At 50.9% G+C, this 24,709-nt stretch overlaps 1 protein-coding gene across 1 annotated transcript; it reads right to left on the bottom strand.

Annotated features, from left to right (window-relative positions):
• Positions 1–2,351: 2,351 nt before the first annotated feature.
• SCD (stearoyl-CoA desaturase) lies at positions 2,352–23,560 on the bottom strand. The gene is made up of 6 exons (XM_065639435.1): positions 23,260–23,560; positions 19,222–19,507; positions 12,393–12,523; positions 8,771–8,976; positions 7,265–7,497; positions 2,352–6,039 (listed from the first exon to the last, which is right to left on the bottom strand). Exons 1-6 carry the CDS (start codon positions 23,284–23,286, stop codon positions 5,840–5,842), a joined length of 1,083 nt encoding a protein of 360 aa, XP_065495507.1. The 5' UTR covers positions 23,287–23,560; the 3' UTR covers positions 2,352–5,839.
• Positions 23,561–24,709: the final 1,149 nt, after the last annotated feature.

Below are 24,709 nucleotides of genomic sequence, written 5' to 3'. Positions count from 1 at the left end.
CGGGGGGCTGTGCGTGGCAGGTCCCCACCCGCCGTCGGCGGCCAAGCAAGGGGCATCGCCAGCGCCGCCGCTCCGGCTAAAGCTTTTGTGCCGGTGCTCTTTCAAGCCCGAGCAGGTGGGGCTCCGCTCCTTTGTGTAAGCCAGCACCGCGGGAGGTGGGAGTTTGTGGTGGGTCGAGCGTCCCCCGAGGCTGCGTTGGTGCAGGGGGCACCCACAGCCCCGCTGCTGGCAGCGGCAGCCGCACGTCGGAGCGCTGCCCGCCAGGGAAATGCCCGGTGCCGGGGCAGGGTGGCTGCCAGGCTCCCCAGGAGAAAGGGTCGCTCGGGGACAGGGCTGAGGCTGTTTGGCTGGTCATTAACCAAATGCTGCTCACTCTTCCACGTGGTGCGCAGGGCTGCTGTGGTGCCATCTCCGCTGCATACTCCCCTGGACTTTGTTCACTTTCCCCACCCTGCTCCCCTGGACTTTGGTCACTTTCCCCTCCCTGCTCCCCAGGAGGTCCTCACAGCCCTTCTGGGGCCCTGGCTTCGGAGGTGTAGCTGCAGCTGCTGGGTTCTTGTGGTGGGAGCCTGTGGCTCGGTGCAGAGCTGGCACCCAGCTATGCTGCTAGGCAGCTCCCAGTGGGACTGCTGCCCTCCCCAAAGCACCCTCCCTGGTCCTGCTCCCGGGGTCCTGGGCTGGGGATGCCGGGCTCCTTGCAGCCTTGGGGTGGGAGTTGCAGCTTTCCCCACAAAGACCACACTGGCATCTCCTGTATGTTGTGTCCAGGGTGGGAAGATGCAGCAAACTGTCCACCTGGGTGCTGACAGCCAGCAGTGCCAGCCACAGCCTTTCCTAAGCTCCCTTGGCTGGGTCTGAACAAGCAAGCGCTTGTTTGTCTGTCTTCTCCTTCCCAGCAGAGCTGGCTGGCATATTAACCCTTCTCTTTCCTCCTCTTCCCTAGCAGGTGGGAGATCTTCAGAGAAACAAAGTTGGGGTACATGGGGATTACAACCCTAATTCCTGGATTACAGAGGAAACTGGAAGCATTGATTGTGCAGAAAACAATTCCAGGCAACAAGCTCAAAATGCTGAGCTGGTGCTGCTGAAGAGCTTGATAGTACAGGAAAACATATTTTGGGCAGGGGATTTAATAACAGCCTTTAACAAAGAGGGAGAGGCTGAGATCTGAGTTCCACTCATGAAATCCAGACAGAGGGATAATTAACTTTATTTTTAGGCTTGGCTGAATAACCAGGAGGTTTGAGGATTTGCCTTCATGTCGCTGGGGGCACAGCCAGGGGCTGTGCTGGCGTAGCTGGGATCCAAAGCACGCCAGATTATCAGAAGCAGCACCTCTCTGTCACTTCCAGTGATGTACTTCTGTGACTAGATCATTTGTACAGCTGCAGGGCAGACACACATCACATTGCCTGGGCTGGTCATGCACCTCCAGGTTGGAGAATGCAACTGTGGAAGAGCCCAGACTTTCCTCCCAAATAACCTCTTCCTCCCTCCCTCTCTCCCTCCCGCAGGCACAGGCTCCCGTGCTCTGATTTGCAATGCTCTGGCCTTCCCACCCGAAGGGCTTTCTGGCAGCAGAAGATGCAGCTGGAAACCAAAGCGTGGGCAAATTTTGCCAAGGAATTCAGCATGCCAGCTGCAAGGAGCTGGCTGTGCCAGTGAATGTGGGCTGGCTCAGCAGTCCCGGGGTTCTGCAGGTGGTGAAGTTGCTGCAAACAAGGCCGTCCCCTCTGCCTGCTCCCTCGTGGAGCAAAGTGGTGCCATGAAGAGGAGGCCTTATTCTTCACTACTATCAGCTATTCAAAAGGCAGTTGGGTGGGGGAGTGGGGAAGCAAACATCGATTAAAGTGAGATTTGGTCTGGGGATTTCCCCCTTCCCCTTTCACTTCCCTCCAGATGCGAAAGGGGTGGGGAGAGCAGGAACGATTGCTCTTGCAGGACGAAAATTTCCCCTCCCTGTGGTTAGTGAACCCGCCTGACACAGTGGCAGCCATGCCGTGCTGTGGAGTTGGGCCGCCGGTATTACGTGTTATGCTGCATGTATATCCGCCAGCCGCAAGGCTCTGGCAAGAGGCCCCGGCTGGAATTAACCTGCAGTAACCCCGCAGCGCAGGGGCAGCCTGGGCGGGTGTGCCGGCGGCGCTGCGCCCGAGTATGAAAGCATTATAATCTGCTCATTCAGGGCCCTTAAGGAGCCAGAGGTTTTTTCACTGGTTCTCCTGGAAGGGAGGAGGGTTTGGGAAATGGTAATGTGCAGCCTTCTCCAACCCCAGCCTGCCATGCCATCAGTCCATCAAGTTTTAAAGTAACATTTTTATTATGAACAAATAAAATTTCAGATCAGCACAACCAGATGTCTGTTTCCAGATTAGTAGAAATTATTTCAAAAAGTTTTTCTTTTCCAGTACACAAAACAGATACAACTATGCAGAAATCCCTAAGCTGTGAAAAATAGTATCCTACTCACATTTCAACAGTGACGGAGCTTAGACAATATGCAGATTCAACTTTCCAATCCTTCTCTGAACACCCAGCACTTGGACATCTGCTCTTCACAATACCAGCAGGGCTGGGAATGGTTTTGGAAAACAAACCGGTCCACGCTTCTGCCGGCAGCGGTGTGCGTGTGGTACGTACGCTTCCCTCCCCTGCGCTCGGCTGGTCGGCAGCGAGCCTCGCCACACGCCTGGGGAGGCAGGGTGTTGCCCCCTGCTACAGATAGGGGAAACTGAGGCACAGGGAGTTTTTAAGTGACTGTCCCAAATCACGCAGTGAGCGAGTAGCTGAGCTGTGAACAGGTCCCAGGAGAACAGCTGCTCGCTCTAGCCGTGAGTTCCCACTGCTGCCTTCTCTGCTTCCACATCTCTCAGACTCATTTAAGCTAAACATACAGACAATGCATCCAGGATACAAACATGCCACCAAAAATATATATATATATTTATAGTTGTGTGTATATATATATATCTCAAACAAAGTTCTACTTGAAGTGTTGTATCTGTTTCTTAATCTAACAAAAATTCTAACTCAAATACATTCAAAATCACCTGCACCCACAGTTCAGTGTAGGCAATTAAATAATTAAGAAACCCCTCAAATGTTCATAATTCAGAAAAACAAAACAAAAATAAAACTACAACGGCAAATAGCTGTCAATACTCCTATGTATATTAAAGAAAGATTTAAGGCACCCAGAGATATTTGCCAATCTACCTTTAAAGCGACTGGGCAAACACCAGGACTGTTTGGTTACCGCTCCTCATCTTCTACCCTAATTCCAGATTCTGGACCCAAATCAGCACTTGAAATTTGAAAGGAACCCTTGATGTCAAGCCCTGCTTCTCTGCTGAGAGGATGTGAACTATTGCAACATGTCACAGCACGCTTCTCTACCGTAGGGTATGCCACACAACACGTAAAGGGCACCAGGAGCAAGGAAGTAATTCTCACTTGCTCTGCTTCACACACCCCTTTCCAATGACTGGCTGGAGCAAATTTATCTTCTCTGGAGACTTTCCATGAGTTCAGAGGGGTTTAGACTGCAGCAAAGTCAGCCTGCAACCACAGAGCTAACAGTGTTTTTTTTCTTTTCTTTTTTTGGAGGGTTTTTTCTTTTTTAATGGTAGGATACAATTCTAGCCACAACCTCTTTGCCCCAGGCAGTCATGAGCCTCACAGCGTGAAGGATGCTGTCTCCTGACACCATGAGCTGCAGGGCTCACTGCTCCATTCCTCCCTGTTGTTTTTTTTGAGACCACATGGCTCCTGATGGCTCAAAGCCTTGGAGGATCCCATTGCTAAGCAGTAAAAAGGCTGTGGCAGTGGCAGGGAGGGGAAAGGACAGGACTTCTTTTTCCAGTAACAAGCATGCTCTCCTTAAGGAGAGCATCGCAGAGCTGTCGTGGCTTCTGGCGAGTTTCACAGCAGGAGAAGAAAGCAAAGCTGCAGAGACTTGCTCCCGTGAAGCTTGCCTGGCTGCTACGTGGCAGAGGTGATGTGAGGAACTTGGTGTCTGCTCCATCTCTGCTCTCCCCCGCCTGCCTGAATAAGGGAGATGCTGCAAACCCCACTCCAACATGACCTTGTCCCAGCCACCTCCTGTGCTTTCCTCCAGCTCAATTTGATGCATTTAAGCAACAAAAATGATACTATTGCTACAACTAATAATAATAATAAAAATTAATAATAATATGGAGAGTTAAGGGGGGAAAAAAAAGCAAGTGCAGCCCAGTGAGGGGCTCGGGGCCATGATGCCCAGAATCTAACCCACTATCTGAACTCAAGCTGTGGTCTCTGCAACTTGCAGGAAACAACACCCACAAGGACTTTTTCCCCCAGCACACCCTCCAGCTGTGTGCCCACATCAGCTCGGTGATACAACTGACCTTTCTGCAGGCTCAGCTGCCTCACTGCCTGCCTTGCGGGCAAAGAAGTGAGGTGGTGAGATTGCTTGCTGAGGGGGCTAGGAGTCAGGTTAAGGGACAAACGAGGAGCTGCTTTCGCCTCCCCTCCCCACTCCCTCAGGAGAGCCCAGAGGTGGCCCACGCTGGCAGCAGTGCCTTGCATTGGTGGTCTTGACTCCCTTGAGCCCTCTGTGCTGCTTGGCCCTGCGTTGGTGTTTCTCAGGCACTTGTTAATTGACCGAGCGGAGCCCACGTGGAGGGAGAGACTGCTCCCGTGGACACCCTCACCCTCCCTATGCCGCAGGTGCTCCTGTGCTCCGTCCCTGCGCTCAGCTCAGGATGTGGATCTGCAGGACAGGCACAGACACCAGGACATCCACCTGCCACCCAGTGGGGAGCCAGTTCCTCCAGCACATAAAGCAGCTTAACTCAGCAGTTTACATCCTTCTCCCCCTTTCCATTTTGGCAAAGTCCCATTTGCAAGCAAAAATCTTGTCGTCGTTGGTGAACAAAACCACTCTGGGTCGGTGCTGCCCCCCGGCAGCTGGCAGCACACCCCTCTGTCTGTCCCCCTCCTCGCTGTGGCTCTCCAAAGGGGCCGTGGAGCTCGGAGCCAGGCTCTGCCTTCAGACCCTGGTGGCATGGGGCACAGCGGGCAGTGCAGGGAGGGAGGCTGTGATGCCAGAGGGAGGAGGTAATAAGGCCACCAAGGCTCCCCCTCCAGTGCCCACTGCTGCCACCAGACCCTCCTGGCCTCCAGCAGACCTGGCTGAAGCTCTGAGAGAGACTGGGGGCTCTCATCTCCCCAGCCAGAGAGGCTGTGCCGTGGGGAGGAGGGCAGAACACTTCCCAAGAGACATCTTGGAAAGAGACAACTCTCTCTCTGAGGCCAGGGAAGGGGCCGGGGCTGCTTTTCCCAGGGAGAGCAGTTTAGCCATGCTATGTCTGTCAGCAGCCCTTGAGAAAGGACGAGGGACAGAGGAAAGAGTTTCGGGGGGAAGGTGGTGGGGAGAGGGTCACTGACTTCGGCTCAACTCTTCAGCTGGCTGGTACAGGCTTCCCTTAACTCCATGGTACAGAGCTGGCCGCGATGGGCCTCCCCGGGCTGCTTCCTGTCAGTCCCTCTGCCAGGGAGAGACTGGGGGACATAAAGCAAGAGACGGGCTAGAGGGGCCAGAGAGAAAGAACAGAAAAGAAAAGGAGAGGAGGGAAGGGGGTGGCCTTGTGTTATAAAGACAGAGTCCTAGATCATCACATAAAACACGGCATGGGACGGGGGTTAAAACTCATCAGTAATTAAGCAAACTGGTAACATTATTCAGTAGTTAGTAAACAGAACATTAAACCTTTGTCCAGCGTGTTTGGAGGGGTCAGGAAGGGAGAAAAAAGGAGGAAGGAGATGTGTGGATGTGTGTCTGAAGGGGAGCAGGAACTCAGCCACTCTTGTGACTCCCATCTCCAGTCCGCATTTTCCGAGCCAGGATGACCTCCTTGGAGACCCTCTTGCGATCGCTGGCCAGCCCCAGTAGGCACATGAGGTCAATGAAGGCTGTGGTTAAGTTGAAGTGCCAGCCAAACTCACTGGTGGAGTAGTCATAGGGGAAGGTGTGGTGGTAGTTATGGAAGCCTTCTCCTGCAAAACACAACCAGGGAGAGGATATTGCAGAGCTCTAGGTGATGACCCCCTTTTCCCTTGGCCCAAAGCACCACATTCCTGAAACAGGCTCTGAATTGAATCCAGGTTCCTTTCTCCACTCAGCACAATTTCACCTCTGTACAATCTACCCTGTCTCATTTGGGCATGCTCCAGCATGCCCAGGCTGGCCCAGATGAGGCGATGACAGTCATAGAGAACCTATGGTGTTCTAGAGGAAAATGAGCATGTGGCAAGGAACTGAGAAAGGCTCTGGCTCACTGACTGCACCAAAACACCAGGGGAATCCTAACAGCTTTTCCTCTGCCACCACAAGAAAGCTTCTTGTACTGAGCTACCAGCTAGACCTGCAGCAAGTCCCCAACAAGCCAGGCCAATCAATACTCCAACACTGTCAGTGCTAATGCCAAAATACAAAAGGCATTTCCAGATGAGAGTAACGCAGACAGACGTCCACTAAGCGATCTACCCCAGTCAGCCACCCTCTGCTCCAGACATTGTCAATGCTGGCTTCAGTGCTCACCGCTTCAATGACATTGGCTGGACTCCTACTCCTACGCCTGAGTCTCTGCAGTTCAAATCCCTCCCTATCAAAAATCCAGGAGCACATCCTTCAGTGGTGGAAACCAGTGCAGCCCCAGGGACATACAGTGATGCAAACCAGCTGAAGATTTGGGCTTGGGAGAACAGATCAGGGCAAATGCTGACCCTGGGAGGTACTTTCCTGAGTCCTCAAAATTTCAGGGGAACACATGAGTTGATCTGGCTTGTCTGATCCTCAAACACCCCCAGAATTACCAGCTGCCCTACGAACATGTCCACATTTGCATCTGCTGGTTTTCAAGTTGACAAAACTAAGGCAGATAAGCAGAGACTACAGCACACATTTTTCGATCTGGTGAACGGGGCAGAGAGACCTTTGAGCAGGGTAAATAAAATATTGCTATTGAGATAAGGAGGTGCTAAGTGTAGCAGAGTCCTTTCCAGCCTGGAGAGAGGCTGGTGGGAGCTGATAACCCCACTGCCCTTATGTATTCACTGGCCAGCCTGCACCCCTAGATAGATGCAAAGGCTGGAGGAGAAGGGTGCAGGGGGAAATGGGGACACGTGGATTCACAGAAATTCTTAGAAGCAGCTGTAGCCCCAAGGGGCAGTCCCCACTCTACAGTCTTCCCACAGCAAAAAACACAGATACTGAACATACCTAGAGCCCCCAGGCTGACTAGGGGGTTCTCCCGTGGGTTGATGTACTGATCATACGGACGGTTGCCAAACATGTGAGCAGCACTGTTCACCAGCCAAGTGGCATTGAGTGCTAAGGTGTAGCGCAGGATGGCTGGAATGAAGAAGCTGATGACGATGGATTCATCCCAGAAGTACCAGGGCACTAGAGTGGGCACCATGAAGCACAGCAACACCACCAAGGGCTTGTAGTATCTGGAAAGGAAGGGACCAGGAGGAAAGTGCTCAGTGGCAGAGGCAGGACAGGAAGGGTTGGTTCAGTCCTCCCTTTGGAGGATTCATGCTCAGCTATACAGGAGAAATCACATGCAGAAATACCTCACCCCTGAGCCCTGTATCATTTGCCCTGGATGTGCAGAAGCCATTCCTGGAGACTTATCTCCAGGGTCTTATCACTTGGATTCAATTCCTGCCTTCCCCGTCTCAATCTCATGTGTGCACAAAGCAATGTCCTCATCACCATGAGTCTGGGCACCAGCTGCCGTGTTTGGCCTCATCTGCCATTTTGCTTCTCAGCTATGTTGGTCCCCATAAAGGCAATCCCATGCTTGCAGAGAAGGTCCCTTCTCTAGCTCTGGCCCGGTGCTACAACTCCTCCTTGCAGACTTGGCTCTGCCTACCAATACATTACACCAACAAGTGCAAGCAAGGGATATTTGTGCCATCAAACAGATGAGCGTGTGGTGTCTCTCACACTTAGAGGGATGAGAGTAGAGGAAGCTGAACCACTCTGATGACCCACAAGAAAAAATCCAGGCACAAAAAGGAGGGAAGCCATAAACCTTGCTTCATTCATCTGGGACCAAACTAGGGAGCTCCCAAGTGATGGTGGTTACTACATGGGTTCAGTCTCCCATCTCTGCAGCCCTGGTGACAGGCTCACCTCCTCTAGGGATCAGTCCCAGTATAGCTCCAGACAGCTGAGAGATACCCCATCCAAGAGGCACCAGTGAATCAAGCCTGTCCTTCCCAGTAACGGCCTCTCTCATGTCCCCATTTTCAACTTCTCTTTCACCACACTATTTCCAGGAGACTAATGGGAGAGGAGTAGAGGCATGGCCTGGAAGGTGCACCACAACATCTCCATGGATGGCCCAGAGGCACCCACAGATGGGCTCCAGGCCAACCAAAGCAACAGCTGGGCTGTGGGCAGACAGGCGTGGAGGTGGTCTGCGGTGGGAAGCTCAGCCTGCTGCTGGCAAGATGCTACAGGGCAAGCAGGCAAGAAGGAGGGGTGGGAGGGCTGGAGGTAGCACTAGGTCCTCAGTACTTCCTATAGGAGAGGCACAACTCAGTCCTCTCAGCTCATCCCACAGCAAAGCCTCGGGCAGACCAAAGACTCGCATTTCTCACATGATACCCTCAATCCCCTCATGTTCTATCAAAGGTGCTTGGGGTCCCAAGCCCATTTGCAGAGTCCCTGCTCCGTCCCATACAGCTCTGTGCTGAGGCTGACCCCCCCACTCACCTCCGCTGGAACATCACTACTTTGTCAGCCTTTATGTCGCTCAGGTCCAGCTTCTGGCCCTTCTCTATGACGTCCGGGTGTTTGCGCACCAGCAGCCAGCCGATGTGGGAGAAGAAGAAGCCCCGCATGGCATTGTGAGGGTCTGCATCTGTCTCGGAGAACTTGTGATGGACACGGTGGTCCCGGACCCACTCATAGATGTCATTCTGCAAGGCGACAGGAGTGGAGACTTAGGGACAGGGCTAGAGATGTTCCCTTCAAATTAACAAAAGAGGCTAAAACATTTAGACACCTAAACCCCATTGACCTGAACTCATATCAATCATTTTATCTTTCTTTAAAGTTTGGGGTTTTTGGCTTTTAAAAGAGAGGCTGGCTCTTCTTTGCTTGACCACTTCAATTTTGTTTGAAATCTGCTTCTCTGCTGGGCCACCTTTTCTTTTTTTTTTTTTAATTCTGTTAACTTTAGGCTTTGGTTTGCACATCCTCTACAGCATCACAGGCTCTGACTAATCAGCCTGTTCCTCCACCCCTGCAATAGCCAGCCCTCATTGGCCAGGTGGTGCTTCTCCCTCACATGCTCAGCTCTTGTTGGTCACTTGTCCCCATCCCTACATGGTGCCAGCTGGGATTGATCAATCTGTCCCTTCCCTTCACCCTGACATTTTCCATGGGTCAGCCTGCCTTGCTTTTCCTCGGATTGCCAAATCAGACACATCTGTTTAACTTGGGGCTGAGGTTTTTTTAATGATTTCTTTTTTCCCTTGGAAATCAGTCTTAAAATGAAGGCCTCTCTTTAGAAATAGAATAAACACACCATTTCAATGACAGCTATCAAAAATATCCCACTTCAGCCCCACAACTGTTCTGTTTAAGATGCAAAATCAATGCAGTTTGGAAAATGTCAAAGCTTTCATCATTTGTATTAAGAAATGATTGTTTTGGTTAGTTTAAAGAGCAGATTTTAATGATTCTGCACTCATTCCTTTATACCAAGGCTTCGATGTGTTAAAGCTGTGTAGTACACCACCCTAGAAAACAAGAAACAGAGATCCAAGCAAGCCTCTATTGCCTGTATTACACAAGAGGCTCCTTAATATCCTAAGTACATAGGACTTTTCCTCAAAACAGGTAGGGAAGTGGCATAATCATCCCTATTTCTTGCCTGGACAAGACCTGGAAAGACCAAGTGACTTATCCACACAGGTAGCCTGTAGCAGAGACACAACTCCAGTCCCTCTCAAGTGCTGTAACCACTCCTCCTCCAACTGAGATCAAGTGATTTACCTGCAGGCCATGCAATAAAGCAATGACAGACACGGGCCAAGATTCAACTCTCAGTAATACTGGGAGCTGCTGCCTTCCAGTCAGATCCTGAGCACCTCCATCTATCACCAGCTCTCACGGATGTTACCCAGAGCTTGGTCACTCAGCATTCTCTCAGAAGAGGGTGGCCCAGCAGCCTTCCCTATCTAGTAAACAGAGAAACACAACCGGTACTCATACTGGAAATGTTTCACCTGTGACCCAAAGTCTTTTTCACATTCTAGACCCTACACAGCATCACGTAACATGAGAAATCCCAGTCTGAAGGCGGACAGACAGCTTTGGTTTGCACATCTGAAGAGGCTTTCCCTATCTCCTGGAAATCGTTTTGCTGAAGGCAGGAGGCACAGATTTGGGAAGAGACCACGTACCGCAGCTGGAGCGTGGTACCATCTCAACACCCACACCCTGTGCACAAACAAAAATGAGGGGTCTCAAAGCTGAAAAGTCAATATCTTGAGCCAAACTTTAGCTTTTCTACAGAACTTATTTTGGGACCACCTCTAACTGCAACGCTGTCTGAAAATCATGGCTTTCTGAGGCCAGCAAGCAGAGCATAGGAGCATAGGAGAATGCCTCCTTTCCAGCTACAGACTATAACCAGGAGAGCTTCTGCTGTGCTGCAGCTGCCTGGTCTTGGAGGTGGAAGAGCCAACTAGGGGCAGAACTCCCAAATTCTCTGCAATCACAAGCCACAGGTCTCTGAACAACAAACAGGCATTTTCTGGAGGACTCAGATAAGATAATCTACAGTCTTCTCTGGCCCTAAAAGTTACCAGTCTCATCTTAGAGCTGCTGCCACTAACAGGAATGAGATAAGTTGAAAATAAACCTTCTCTTGATCTCATTGAAAGTAACTATTAAAAAAAATACATCCAAAGGGAATGGTACTGAATTTTCAGCAAAACTTTGGATTAGTTCCTATTGAAGCTGAAATATCTGTCTGTCTCTCATCTTTGTCTATTACTATCCCCTACAACAATTGCTCAGCAAATTCTTTCCCCCTCTGCCCTATAACCCTGTGAAAGATGGTCTTTGTATAGGACTAGCCAACACAGAGCAAACCATACCATTCCCCTGCTGAGTGCTGGACCAGTAGCTGGAATCAGCAGCTTGGTCCTGCCTCTTCCACATAAAGACTCTGGTTTGGTACTAACAGAGAACAGGAAAGTGAATGGTGTTTTAGAAAGTTTTCCAATGCTGAAAAAAACCATCCCCATCTTGTTTTGATTACATGTCAGTGAAGTGATATCCCCTATGGCAACACCAGGGGGGAAAGAAGATGTCTCTAAAATACCTGGTCCACTTGGGCTTTACCTTTCCCCCATACTTCAGCTGCAGAATTACTTAGGGCCACAGCACTGGTACTTTTCTGTTCACCTTCTTGTAGCAGTAAGTGCTGCACCTTGCCACCCTCCCGGGTACTTCCTACACATGAGCAAGCCTGTATGAAGTCCCTTCAAGTACAGTTGAAGGATGGAGTGCCATTAGACCTGCCTCACAGCAGCAAATCCGAGAGACCACCAGGATTTTTCTGCCATGCTAACCTGGGTTTTCACTCTGACTTCTTCTAAGGTGACATCTCTGCTACTTTCCACAGTTCCTAAGGACTTCCTGGTTTGTTTGCGTTGTGGACTGTGAAGTGCTCTCATGAGTGGTTAGGCAATATCCTGAGGTGCTTATCACTTGTGCCGCTCTGAGTGGGCTCAGCTCTCCTCTCCTGGAAACATCACTGACCTGGGATGACTCTCTGGTAGCCAGCGGTGTGACTTATAACTGGGTTATTCCTAAGTATCACTCTTCTGAACCAGAGAAGCATCCCCCTAAATGCATAATCTCAACAAGTTCTTGGTCCTTCTGCAGCAACAAGTTCCACGGCCTGGCTCCCTGGGCTGCGCAGATGTCCCCCCGCTTATCAGCCATGCAGCAAGAGGAGAGTGAGGCAATTGCCAGGAGCACTTAGCACTTCCACGCCTCCTTCACAGGACCTGAAGCAAGCACAGGGAGGCCACACCTCGAGGGAAGGGTACATTCCTGCTTTGGAGAGCTTTCCTACCTAGGTCTTGGCCAACAGTCCTCTCCTCACCCAGTTTGTCTCAGTTACCCTCTCATGGAACAAGGTGAAGATAATAAGAAGGACTCTAGCATCACAGTGTTAGATGGAAAGGGGTGGTTGTTTCCTAATAAGAGGCAGTAGGAGAGAGGAACTTCTCCATCAGCTTGTGCCCGGTCTGAGACAGGGATTCAGGGGAGCACTTCCTTCTGAGGACCAGCGGCACATTGAGGAGGTGCATACCTGGAAGGCCACGGTGTTTGCAATAGTCAAGAAGATCCGCAGGGGCAGCGTGGCTTTGTAGGACCGGTGGCTCCAGAGGCGGTGAGATCCAGCCGTTATCCCCAGAGCACTCAACAAGAAACACAGAACGCCTGGAGAAGAACATAAAGTGTTGGAGCAGTTAGAGCAAGTCAGCCTGCAGCAAAGTTGCCCCAGTCTGTGCTCTCCATGGGTGAGGAGCTTATACAGCTCCAGGGGAAGGCCTGCCTTTGTATTGCTCTGCACCACTTACAGAAGGAAACTCCAATGCCAGCAACTCAGTGCAAGTCATGCCCAAGGCAGAGGCATATGTTGCTGGGCCCAGGTGAGCTTCCAGGCTGCTTCATGCATTCCCTCTCCACACAGGTCAGAAGGAATTCCTTGCTCCTCTGGTAGCTAGTAAAAAATCACATCCCTCTCCCTCTCCCTCTGGATCATGTGTTCAGGTCTGCCCTGGTCTGTATGTTCCCCTATGTCCTCCTGGAACTTAACCTGGGTTCCAGCATCTGGTTCTAGAGCTAAGATGGAGAAAAGGCCCCTATAGGGTCATAGCAGCAATACTCTAGGAAGCTAAGGATAAGAAGAAAATTGGATCTGAAAATTAACTCTTTCTGTAGGAAGGAAGAGTCAGGAACTCCGGCAGATAGGAATCACTGGTATGCTTGACAATACCATTCAGTCAAGCCAAATGTCTCTAATCAATCTTATCTTGAACCCAGAAAATAGATACTCTGCCAGAAACTTGTCTGGAATCAGAGACCTGAGACACGTGCAAGGCATTGTCGTCCTGTTCTTTCATTCAAAATAACCCACGCTTTATTTCCTACTATCTCCTGCTCCCTCTTCCTCCTATTCCTCCTTTTTGTTTTTCTACGTTCCAAACCTAACCTCTTATCCACTGGAAGCTGGCCTCTGCCGATTTAACATCTTCCTCTAGCCCCCTAAATTTGCATGAACCCTCCTCACTCCCATCCTGCTGTATAACAGTGACCTTTTCTCTGTCGGCTGATCTGACTGTGACTTTCCATCCCCATCTTTTCCCTTGTCTTCCCCACCTGCTGCCAAGCCTCAGACCGGCACACCTCTGCCTTGTGTCTCCCAGCACCTCTGCGGCCTCTCAGAGGAGCCAAGCAGTCACTGGTCATAGTTGATTTATAGGACATGAAGAGGGATGAAAAGGCATGCAAATGCAGTGGGATCCTGCCTTTGCAAGAGACAATGGAGCTGAGCAAAGCAGAAAGCTGGCCAAGCCAGGAAGGGGAGAAGGGAGGGATGCTGGAGCAGGGGTTTTTTTTCAGATCTCCCTTTGGCCTTACTGACAGAAAAGTACTTATGCTGGACACCTTGAAGGTCTCATCCAACCCCACGATACTGACTTGAAACTTATAAACTAGCTCATGACCAGTTCCCCATTGGTTGTAGATTGTCTCGTTTTAAACCAGTCACTATGCCCATAGATTCATGCAGAAGAGCAAACCTTGAAAAAGAACCTAACATACAACTGATTTGCAGAACCTCTCTGGCCTCAGACACTGCAAGAACAACAAAACCCACTCCTGGATGTTTCAGACACTTCCTACCAGCAAAAGAGCTGTGACTTACCACCATTCTCCCTTCAACATAAGCAGCTCTGGGCAACTTCACACCCACAGTGGACACCTCAGTAGCTGAGATAGATTTCCAAGGGTGACAAGCAGCTTATGGCAGAGCTGAGAGCAGCATCTAGGAGTCTGCATTCGACCTCCAACCTATACAGAGGAGGTTGCCATGGCTGTTGGATCAAGGATGTAGGGGCAACTTGCTGGGGTAAGAGCCCAGCTCTGCACTGTGGGGCAAGCAGGCATGAGTTAATGGTGCTCTGGGGACAGAAAAGCACTATGCAATCTTTCATGATCTTCAATGGCACTAGAAAGTAAAATCCAGGTTAGGTGAGTACAGGGCCTGAGTTCAGGCTTCCCTTTCTAGTGAATCCTCACAGGCTGAGAATTTTTTTGTAAAAGAGGCCTTCAGGAAGATGACTCTGGCGGAGGACTGTGGTATTTAAGCTTTGCAAAAAGAAAGCTCATCTGTATCACTTTTATACAAGCAATTCTCACCCCCTCAGGAAAAGATGACGCCAGTAACAAAGACACATGAGCAAGCACAAGGAATCACAAAAGAGACATGGTGGGAACATTGACAGACCCAGAAACCAGACAACCCGGTATTTGCTTTCGGGTAGCTTTTGTCAAAAATTTGGAAGTATAACCACTGCTTTTGGGAGCCCTTGCACAAAACAGTCATGGCCCTCATCCAAAGCCCATTAACTTCAGCAGCTTATGTTGACTTGGAGCTGCATCCCAGATCACTACAATGGACACAACTCTCTAATTATAAACCTGTGCTCTTGTCTCTTCCCCATATACAACAGCTGTAATTTATCTTTCTGTGGGAAAGGAGCTGATTCTTAGTCTATGCATACATGGCACCCAGCTCCACAGAAACCCAAACCCTACTTTGGGGCTATTAGCTCCATCAGACATACCTAAGAGATGTTGTGACAGTGACAGGATATGGACAATAAAATTGAAAAGCCTGGTGGAAAACAGAAAAATCCAGCACCCTAACGATTCAGGGAGTTCATCACTGCAAACAGGTACAGTGATGATCACTGCATATCCAAGGAAGGAGCATCACACAGGGAAGGAAGAAGAAAAGCTTTTCCAAGATCATCCACTCAGAATGAAATTGGAAAGGGTATAGAGAAGGTGAAACAAAGTAGCACAGATTTTCGTAGGTGCCTTGTGAAGATGCCCCAGGCTGAAGGATTTAGGGACTCTATCCGCTGAGGGTTCAAAGTCATTTTTCATACCATGCTTTGAAGTATCCAAGCCCAAAAGATTGTTTGTTCACAGGTGATGTCCCCAATGACCCATTCAACTGGAATACAAAGAATCATGACCACCAGCAGTAATATGCACTCAGTGCTCCAAAAATTAAACCCAAAACATTCTGGATTCAGTCATGTCTATATGACTCACTAGTCTTTATGTCTTCAGGGCCCAAATTCAGACCTCAAGTTATGATGGGAAGCCAGGAATGTGCTAAAGGCATCGTCACCTGCAGTCAACACCAAAGATGTTTACATGAAGAGGTGTCCCTGCTCCAGCAAGTGTCCTCAGACTTCTGCTCAGTGCAAGGGAAAACTACAGCTTTAGACTGTTCTCTCCTTGCCTCCCAGCCCTGCTAGCCACGTGGGTTATGCTACTCTCAGGAGAAAGGTACCAAGAGCAAGAAAATGTGTGCGGGCTGCATACATGGGACAGTGTTTAAGAGGAACAATAGGAGCTACTGTTGCTAAAACCCAACTTCCCTATCTGGCAAAATCAGAACTTCCCTTCCACGCTCAGAGAAGCACACCACCTGCTAGTTAAGCCTAGAGAGGACACTAAGCGGTGAAGTGTTGCCAACAGTAGTCTCGATGGGAAAGTGACAAAAAACGTGTGTAAACATTTTGCTGGACACATCCCTGGGGGTAGTACTGGCTGAGATTTTCAGGCTGTCAAAATTGCCTAAATTATCCAGCAAGATTCTCCTTGGTCCAAAGCAGCAGTAAAAAAAACTGTATTAATCCACATTGCTGGCGATGCTGGCACTGCACCGTCAGAGCACCACATCAGAAGGAACCGTCACTGTTCTACAGACATTGCTGGCCAGGGCAACAGGGGTTAACACAAATATAATTGGTCTGCTGCACCTGCGGGTCAAGAAGACAACCTGCAAATCATGTTTCCAGGGAGGCTCAGAGCAGCTAAAGAAGAAACTGTCAATCACCTTTGCATCCTGCCCTTCCAGATGCAATCTCTACGGCGTTTGGCCAACGACTTGAAATCTGCCCTTGATCCCTGAAAAGACTGCGTGAGACTTTGTCAGCAAATAAAAGTGGAGCTGGCTGGAAAGCCAGAGTGCTGGAAGGGCTTGGAGAGCTCTCGTCATGGTGAGCTCTCACCTGATCAACAACCCCAGCTCGTTCTGGGAAGTTCTGTACCAGAAAGAGATCAGGGGATACAATGCACACAGCAATGCAGAACAGCAAACAATGATGAAGGCAGGGCTGGAGAGCTTGAGAGACAAAGAGGAATTAGCACACAGAGAAATGAAAACAAAAGAGGACACAGTCACCAATATAACTGGTTTCAGAGGGGCAGGAACATCAAGGAGATGGTGGCCTGGATGAAGAGGGTGTAAGCAGCAGTTTGCTCCTTATAATAAAATATAGAAGGCAGATCAGCTATCAGGCACCACAGCTGCCTGTAGCATCACAGCAGAGAACGTCTGGGGCCATGTTAATTTTATATTTTATATACACAGCCTAAGGAAGGAATGATCTGAAAAACAAACCAAGAAACAAGTGAAAACCCCATGAGGAGAGCTGCTCTGCCATGAGCCCCTGGTGTATTGCTGGGAGCAACCTAAGTCTCTGCTGCTTTGTCCTTGTGTGTAAAATGGGAACCATAGTCCTCTCCTTGCTACCAGAGGGTGCTGGGAACATAACAGCACATCACTGAGACGGCAGCCACAGATGCCTTGTATGTGCTAAAGAAAAGTATGAACTCAGAAAAGGGCAATGCAAGGAGCAACGAGCTTTTTTGAGAAGCCAGGCCTGTGGAGGATCAGACTGTGCCAGCTCCGGTGCTGGAGGAGAATGGACTATAGGGGAAAGGTCCGACTTGCCTGCAGGGTGCAGGGAAGAGTGGTCCCTTCTGAAACCAAGTGCCAGGGATGCAGGACAGGGAGCTCGGTAGAGCTACTCCAGCTTTGGTAAGGCGGGATGGAACTTCAGCCAGTTGAAACCAGTGCAGTTCCCCCAAACTCCCTGTCCTTTTCCCATTCCCAGAGAATCTGTCACTGCAGAAGCCACCAATGAATTTCGCAGTGCCTCATTGTGGCAGGAGAGCAACTTGGCACTTCAGCATCAGAGTTGACTGAGGAAGGGGAGCAGGAGGGACTGGCATCAGGTAAAGAGCAAGGCAGATTCCCACGAAATGCCATGGGATGCCATACAGACATCTCAAACAGGCATGTGGTTGCAAAGACACTGCCTCAGAGACCATTTTGGGGCAACATGGGGGTTAGCAGAATGCAAAGCAGCATTAACCTGGATCAAGATGCTTGAGCTCACTTTACTGCAGGGAAGCTCAAGGGAGAAGGGTTGAATGGATTTGGAAATCACGGTGCATCTCAGCAGCTTGAAATGAAACCAGTATATGCGACTCACCTTTTCCCCCCTCCTTGCCCCAATGCCCTGAGGATATTTGGCTGGAGTTGGAGGACCCAGGCTCTCAGCTCAGTGAGTGAGAGAAGGCAGCAGCTTCCGCTGAGCTGACAGCCCAGGGATGGGACTCACAGAGCAGGACCGAGAGCCCTGAAATGCTCCTCCAAGGTCATGCTGAGGCTGCATGTTCTGCCCAGCCCTGCCACCCCAGGGAAGAGTGCAGCCTGTCAGTTTTTCACACAGGAAAGGCCCAGCAAATCATTCATATCAGCCCCTTGAAACGCCACACTGGCTGCACAGGGAACACATCAGTGCCTCTGCTTTTGCAGATGCTGTAGCCAGGCTCCGACCGAGTCCTGTGGCCTCCAGTGATGCTCATCCCCCAGGCCTCTGCTGGTGAGAAGCTGAGGTGGTCCAGGAGGGAAAGAGTCAGTCTGGCCACCTGGGGAATCATCTCTTTCCCAGTCCAGCTGTGATCCTTGTTGCTCACAGCCATTGGGAGGACAGACTTTGAGAGTGTGACAGACCAGGTGGATATCCCCAGGGCCTGTCCACAGCTGGGCTGGCCAGGACCCTGATCCCAGACGAGCACTTCACAGGAGCACTGCTGAAACCAAAAGCCATGCCAGCAGGTCTCAAATTAGACTTTCTGTCACTTTCTGTTGCAGGATGCTCTGTTTCACAGGAAGGCAGGAGCTGGATGCAATCTCTCCACCTCCCCACTGGGAGCCATTTGGCTTCTTGACTCTTCCAGGAGTTCACACAAAGCTCCTGGAAAGCAAGGCTCCCCTGCAGCTTGGGCCCCGCGCCCAGCTGCTTTTCAAGCAGTCAAAGGAGAAGTGTGGTTCCTACCCAGGGCAAGGTCTCTGAGAAAGGGGACCTTTGCCTAGCTACCTTCTGCTGGGTTGTGCTTTTCATTGGAATTTGCTGCCTGGAGAGATGCTTATTTACTTTTTGAAAGTTGTCAGGCTTAGTTCCGGGATGATGGGGGCTAATCTGTGCTTGTGTAAGAATGATGAAAGACATGAGCTTCAGACTTAACTCTTGACTCTTATCTTCAGCACAACTGAATTTTGTCTCTCTACCTTCACACACGCATGGAGGCTCTGCAGGATTTATCCTCTCTTGTTAAGGACAGGAATGGTTCTTGTCTTTGGGTAGCAAACTCAGGCCCTGTACCTTGCCTCCCTAGCCACCCCTTCAAGTGCTCTTGCTGGCACCTTTCTTCCTGACTTTCTGGGCCTGTCACAGTACTCCATCATTTTCTGTGCTTCACCCCTGAAGTGGCTGCACATTCAGATGTAGGCTACTTCCAAGCCTAATGCCTGTGAATCAAGTTTGCTCTTCAGGCAGCCAAGCAGTCCCCCTGCCAAATCCTTCCCTCACACTACCAAGCCCTCCCACAGCTTGCTATGAAGCTGGCCAAGTGGCTTCTTCTAACACAAGACCTTCACTTCCCTCTTTCTCCTCCCTCAGTTGGTGGGCCTGGAGGAAAAAGAGTATCACCCAACAAATGGGTTTGCAGATGCCAGGAAACAAGTGGAAAAAAACGCTTACCCCATGCCAATGTCTGGATCTTTGCAGAAGGTATCAGCGTCAACCCGAACAGGGCCCCTAGATGCAGCAGGCTCATGAGGATGATATTCCTCCAGACGTATCGCATGGGGGGCTTGGGGCCCTCCTTCTCCCGGTAGGTCTCATCAAAGATATCATCCATCATGCCCCGGTCTCTCGCCAAGTCCTCGTGATTGAGTAAGTCCTTCTCCATGACGGCATCCCCATTCCTGGTCACCCGGGAGGTGACGGTGCCAACACTGGTGGTGCTGGAAGTGGAGGAGAACTCCTTGGAGAGGCAGCAATGAGTATTTTCAAGAAAGGAAAAAGAGAAAACAAAACAAGAAGTTGGTGGTTACCAATGCAGGGAATTGAAACACAAATAGCTAGGCTGGCAGTACCAAGACCTGCAGCCTGCAGTTTCCCTGGCAGGCTGAGCCCTTGGCACCGAGAGCAGCCTATTCTGGCCCCATGCAGTCATGGCCCGGAATGGAGAGGGCCTTATCTTTCTGGGGAGAGGGGGTGAATGGTGGACAGGGTGCACAAAGTTAAGACTTTGAAGACGTTCTTTTTTTTCCACTGGTGGCTTTGGTGAGATCATTTGCAAGCTGCAAGGGTTTTCTTTCTCTTTCAGTTTTATTAGTAGGCGTTTTTAGGTGGGCTTGTGGTCTGGGCTTGTGCATAAGCAGACAACAATAAAGGAAATCTTGTGAATGAACAAAGAGGTGGGAGAGAAATACAGTCTGAAACTCAGTTTTATGATAAATAATTGTGCTGCTCCTGATATCCTGGCTCTTTGTGTCTCCCCACTAGGGATCACTGGAGGAACATCAGGAAGATCCATAGGGGGATTCCTCTGGGGTGCTTCAATTCCCCCTGCCTCACCTTCCAGGCTGGGACACAGCAAGACCAATACACTTGGAGATCGGCAGATGGAAGCAGTTGACTGGTGTGCTTCCAGTTAGACATCCTATCTCATGGCTGCTGCTAAGCCTCTTATCCCTCTCCTGCTTTCCACTTACAGGTAAACTGAGGCACGGGAAGACAATCCTCTAAGCTGAGGCCACCAGCAAGCAGAGAGGAAGTATAGAGCGGCAAGTTGTCTCAGCGTGGCTCCCTCCTGTAACTGTGACACAACATTCCCTCTGCACACGCTTGTTTGTCCTGGCCGAGTGACAGCCTGCCCCATCAGGCACGCATGACGAAAGGAGCAGGCAGGACTGGCCCTAATGAGACAAGTCACTGAACCCTGAATCACCGATTTCCATCTCCATCATGACAGCCACGTGCTTGCTGGTGCTCACAACCCTTTGTCGGGCCCAAGACCAAGTGCCCGACTGGGCTCGACACGGGGGTGCCAAGCACGTGGGATGTGAGTGGTGGGAGGGCATGCTGCCCCCATCCCCTCGCTGGCCGGGAACCTGCCCGAAGGACCCGTCCCTCCACTGTCCCCACCGCTGCCTCCATCTGTGAAGGGGCACTAAAGGTCAGCGGCAGGAATGGCAGAGCCAGGACCACGGGAGGAAGCATGGCCAAGCTAGGAAAGCTCCTTCCCCACTAGAAATCTCTCTTGAATTAACACTAGATTCCCACCCAGGTATCTGGGATTCGTAAAAGACCACCGTCCTGCCATGGCCTAGTTTCCTGAGGGAGGCATTAAAATCAGTCCAAGCAGCTTACGTGGCTACCCCAACTCCTCCCTTTCCCAAGGGTAGAAACTAGAGATTTACAGACATACCTTCCTACAGGGAGGAGCTGGCAAAGCTGACAGATTCCCCACGGTTTGGGAAGTAAAATGATCTCTACAGAGGGAGCCCTCTAAGTTTTTCCTTCTGGAATCAAAGGTTAGAAAGGAAAAAACCTGAACATGAAGCATCCTGCTGCTTTCACTGAACCCAGGCAGCTGCTGAGCTCGGGACCAGCTACAGCCTCCTCTGCATCCCAGCTATGAGCTGTCTCTGCCTGCTTTCCTAATTAACGATACTCTGAGCTGCTGGAGAATTTAGAGGCAATTCTCCCAAAAGAAAAGCCATGAGAAATGTCTTCTAATGCAGAGATTAGGCAAGGAAAAGTCCTGCCATTCCAGAGTGTCAAGATATTCTGATCTGGTATTTTGGCAGGAAAGCACAATTTTCTTCCTTGGCTGGAAGACAATCTACCAAAAAGACCTAAGACTTGCCTATGCAGGAAAAATTCCCAGCAGAGATCTGGTGGTATAATTAGATGGGTAACACTCCCCGTATGGACATGCTGCTTCCAGAGTAAGAATGTGGGGTTGGAGCAGCATTTTTCTCCTCCGCGATAGCTTATGTCACTGTCAAAGATGCACAGGGGCATGGGAGGAGGAAGGAGACCACAAAGGAAACAGAAGAGACAAAAAAACCCTCTTCTTCCAGACTTGTAGTAGCTGCATGCAGAATTTTACCAGCATACCTATGCTGCTGGAATTACACTGATAAAATCAAACTAGTCATTTCTAACATGTAAAATAATCTTAAATCAAAAGGGCTTTAAATCAGCTGTGAAACTCAGCTCCACCATTACAGACTTGGTGGGGAGAGCATGGAGGGAAGAGGGAGGGAGAGTGGGCAATTATTTAGCTGAAAACCAGGGAAATGAGGAGGAAAGGAGGACAATTTTTACCCCCTCATGGCCATAGTGGCTCCTGTAGCTCCTACTGAGAAAAATGGGACGGAGATTGATATGAGGTCTAGAGCTGAGAAGAGAAGGAAGCCAACTAAATCATTTTCATGAGGTCTCCATCATTTCTGAATGACTTTGCAGCTCTCATCTGCAGAACAGATGTGTTCCCCCATCACCACCCCCACCACTCTACCAGCGTTGAACACGCCATAGGTGATCCTGGCACTCAGCCAGCTTATACAACCAACTGCAGCTCAAAGCCTCCCATGCTGGGTTCAGCCTTAGGGGCCCCAGGGCACTGGGTCTTAAGTCCAGTATATTTGAATATGCCCAACGTGATCCAGGGACAAGTTTCTTTCCAGTCTCCGGGATATGCCCCAAAATACATGTCAAGACCATGAAATGTGGTCTAAGCACACTGCTCTTGGCATCTGTTTCAGGTGGGGAGAGGAGTAAAGTTCTTTACATCACAGCATCCTTGGAAGGTCACAGCACCTGCACAAAAGGACCAGGGGAGACCCTGCATGCTGGCAACAGGCAAGAGAGCAGGACTGTGATCTACCTTTACTCCTCAGCATAGGTAGAAGTGGGAAATATGAAAAGGTGAGAGCACAAATACCAGAATCAAGCCTCTGCCTCCCCTCGGGCAAAGGGTGGCTGCCAGGAGGCACAAAAATAAAATCTCTACAGGTTGTTATTCAGACCTTCTTATGCCAAAAATGGGCAGTCTCCCCATTGTATGTTTGCTTGGCTCAGGCAATGCAGACACAGTCATTCATTTCATCTGGGCAGCTGGCCGCTTTCACCTTGCGTCTGTCCTAGAGACACTCCCTGCTGCAACATTTGCCTTAAAAACGCTGTAAGTGAAAGCCCTTTTTTTATTTAAAAAAGCAAAGAACAACAACGACAATAAAAACACACCAAAAAATCCAAAACAAAACAAACCAAATCCCTAAAAAATCACAGTCTGAGCATTACCAAAAACCCCATGACTTTTTGGCACAGAAGACCTTCCTGAACAGCCCTTACCAGCATGCTTAGATGGATGTTTTTAAGATGAAGCTGTATTTCATGCTCAGTCTATCCGAGGGCATAGGCTCCACGGACATAATCGCAGCAGCGGAGATCCCCACTTCAATTACGGTCCCCCCATGGGGCTTGGGTGATGTCTTAAGTTAGCAGTGAATGACTTGCCTGATGACTGAGATGCGGCACAGAGGGGGCACACGCGCACACAGATGTGTGCGTACGTGTGTGCATGGACACGCGTGGATGCCCAGGCTCTTTTTCCCCAAGAAAGCAGCAGCGCTGCGCTGCCGGAGCCGCAGAGATGGAGGATGGGGCGAGGGGAAGACAAAGCACCCACACCCCCCGGCCCGCCGGCAGCCCCCCGCTTACCTCCTCCTGCAGCAAGTGCGCAGGCATGGGGGCGGCCGTCTCTGCTCCTCGGCGGCGGTACGCGGGCGCGCAAGTCCCCGGCGGCAGCGGCGGGAGGAGGCTGGTTCTTGTCGGCCCCTCGCCCGGCGAGCTGTGCGGCCCGGGGAGGCGGGCGCGGAGGTTTTTAAGCGGGGTTGCTCCCTCGGCGGCTGGGGGGGGCCGGGCTCTCTGCGCCCCGGCCTCCCGGTGACCCCTGCCCGCAGTGGGGGTGCGCGAGGTCAGCGCGGAGGGCAGCGAGTCGCGGCGGGGGCCCGGCTCTCGGCGTGCCCGGGAGGGGAGGCGGGGCGGGGCGGGCCGGGGGGCGGGAGGAAGGATGCTGAGGAAGAGGAGGATGGCGAGGGCCAGGCTCTCTCATGATGCCTGGCTGCCTTTTTTTTTTTTTTTTTCTTTTTTTTTTTTCTCCGCCTCGCCAGCCAATTGGCTGCGAGAAATTTGGTGCCACCTCGGCCTGCCCTCGCCATTGGCTGCCCGCAATCTGCTGTTCGCTGCCCGCGGCGCGCACCCTGCGCTCCCGCCATCTGCGCGCTCCGCGCACGCCCGGGGAGCGCGGCGCGGCCGGGACGGGGGGGCTGCGCCCCTGCGCGGGGCGCCGGGGGTGGGCAGCCGGCCCTCCGCACCCCCCCCTGCAACGCGGGGGCTGCCCCTGGTGAGATAAGAGGCGCCCGTGGGGTGTCGGGGAGCGGCGATGGAGCCCCGCACCCCTTCCCCAGCTGGCTGCGGATGCGGCGGCGAAAGGAGGGGGTTTGGGGTAAAACATCTGCTCTGCACAGGCTGGCTGTTTGGGGAGCATGATATATGTGTGTATATAAATCATATATCCCTGCAAAGAAAAGAACACCCATAACGTCTGGATAAGCATGTATATCTGTGTAGGTGTTCATCTTGATATGCAAAAACAGTCTGAAAAATGTTGGCTGTAATATCTTAAAAAGAATCCTGGCCGTTTTCCCCCAGAACAGTCGATTTTGGTGGAGGGCGGAAAGAAAAAGGAGCACGTCGGTTTACTATCAGCTATTTTCCATAACAACCCCCTTGCTAGCTAGTAATGCCAGCAACAGGAAAATCCAAGCTCTATACCAAGGAAACCTTCACCATCGAAAGTTAAAAAGAGAACTCTTAAAAATAAAACCCTGACGGTGGCAGAGCCTGGCGGCAGCTGTCCTAACGCCGCCATGTGGTCACTGTGCCGGTCACCCTCATCCGTCTAGCACCAAGGCTTGGGGTGCTGTAGTGCCATCACCCTGGCCAAGACCTGTTTCAGCCCCTTGCCCCACTCATGGTGTGTCCCGTGTTCAGTCTCTGCCTCCTGCTTACATGAGTCATTCTGGGAACAGAACAGGGATGTCAAAAGCCATTTTGAAGTGTGCCCATATCCCCCCACGCATATCCTGTCCAGGCAGCTATCCTGCAG

The sequence above is a fragment of the Caloenas nicobarica genome, chromosome 7, assembly GCF_036013445.1.
Source record: "Caloenas nicobarica isolate bCalNic1 chromosome 7, bCalNic1.hap1, whole genome shotgun sequence".
Taxonomy (NCBI): domain Eukaryota; kingdom Metazoa; phylum Chordata; class Aves; order Columbiformes; family Columbidae; genus Caloenas; species Caloenas nicobarica.
This window is presented reverse-complemented; position numbering and strand designations above follow the sequence as displayed.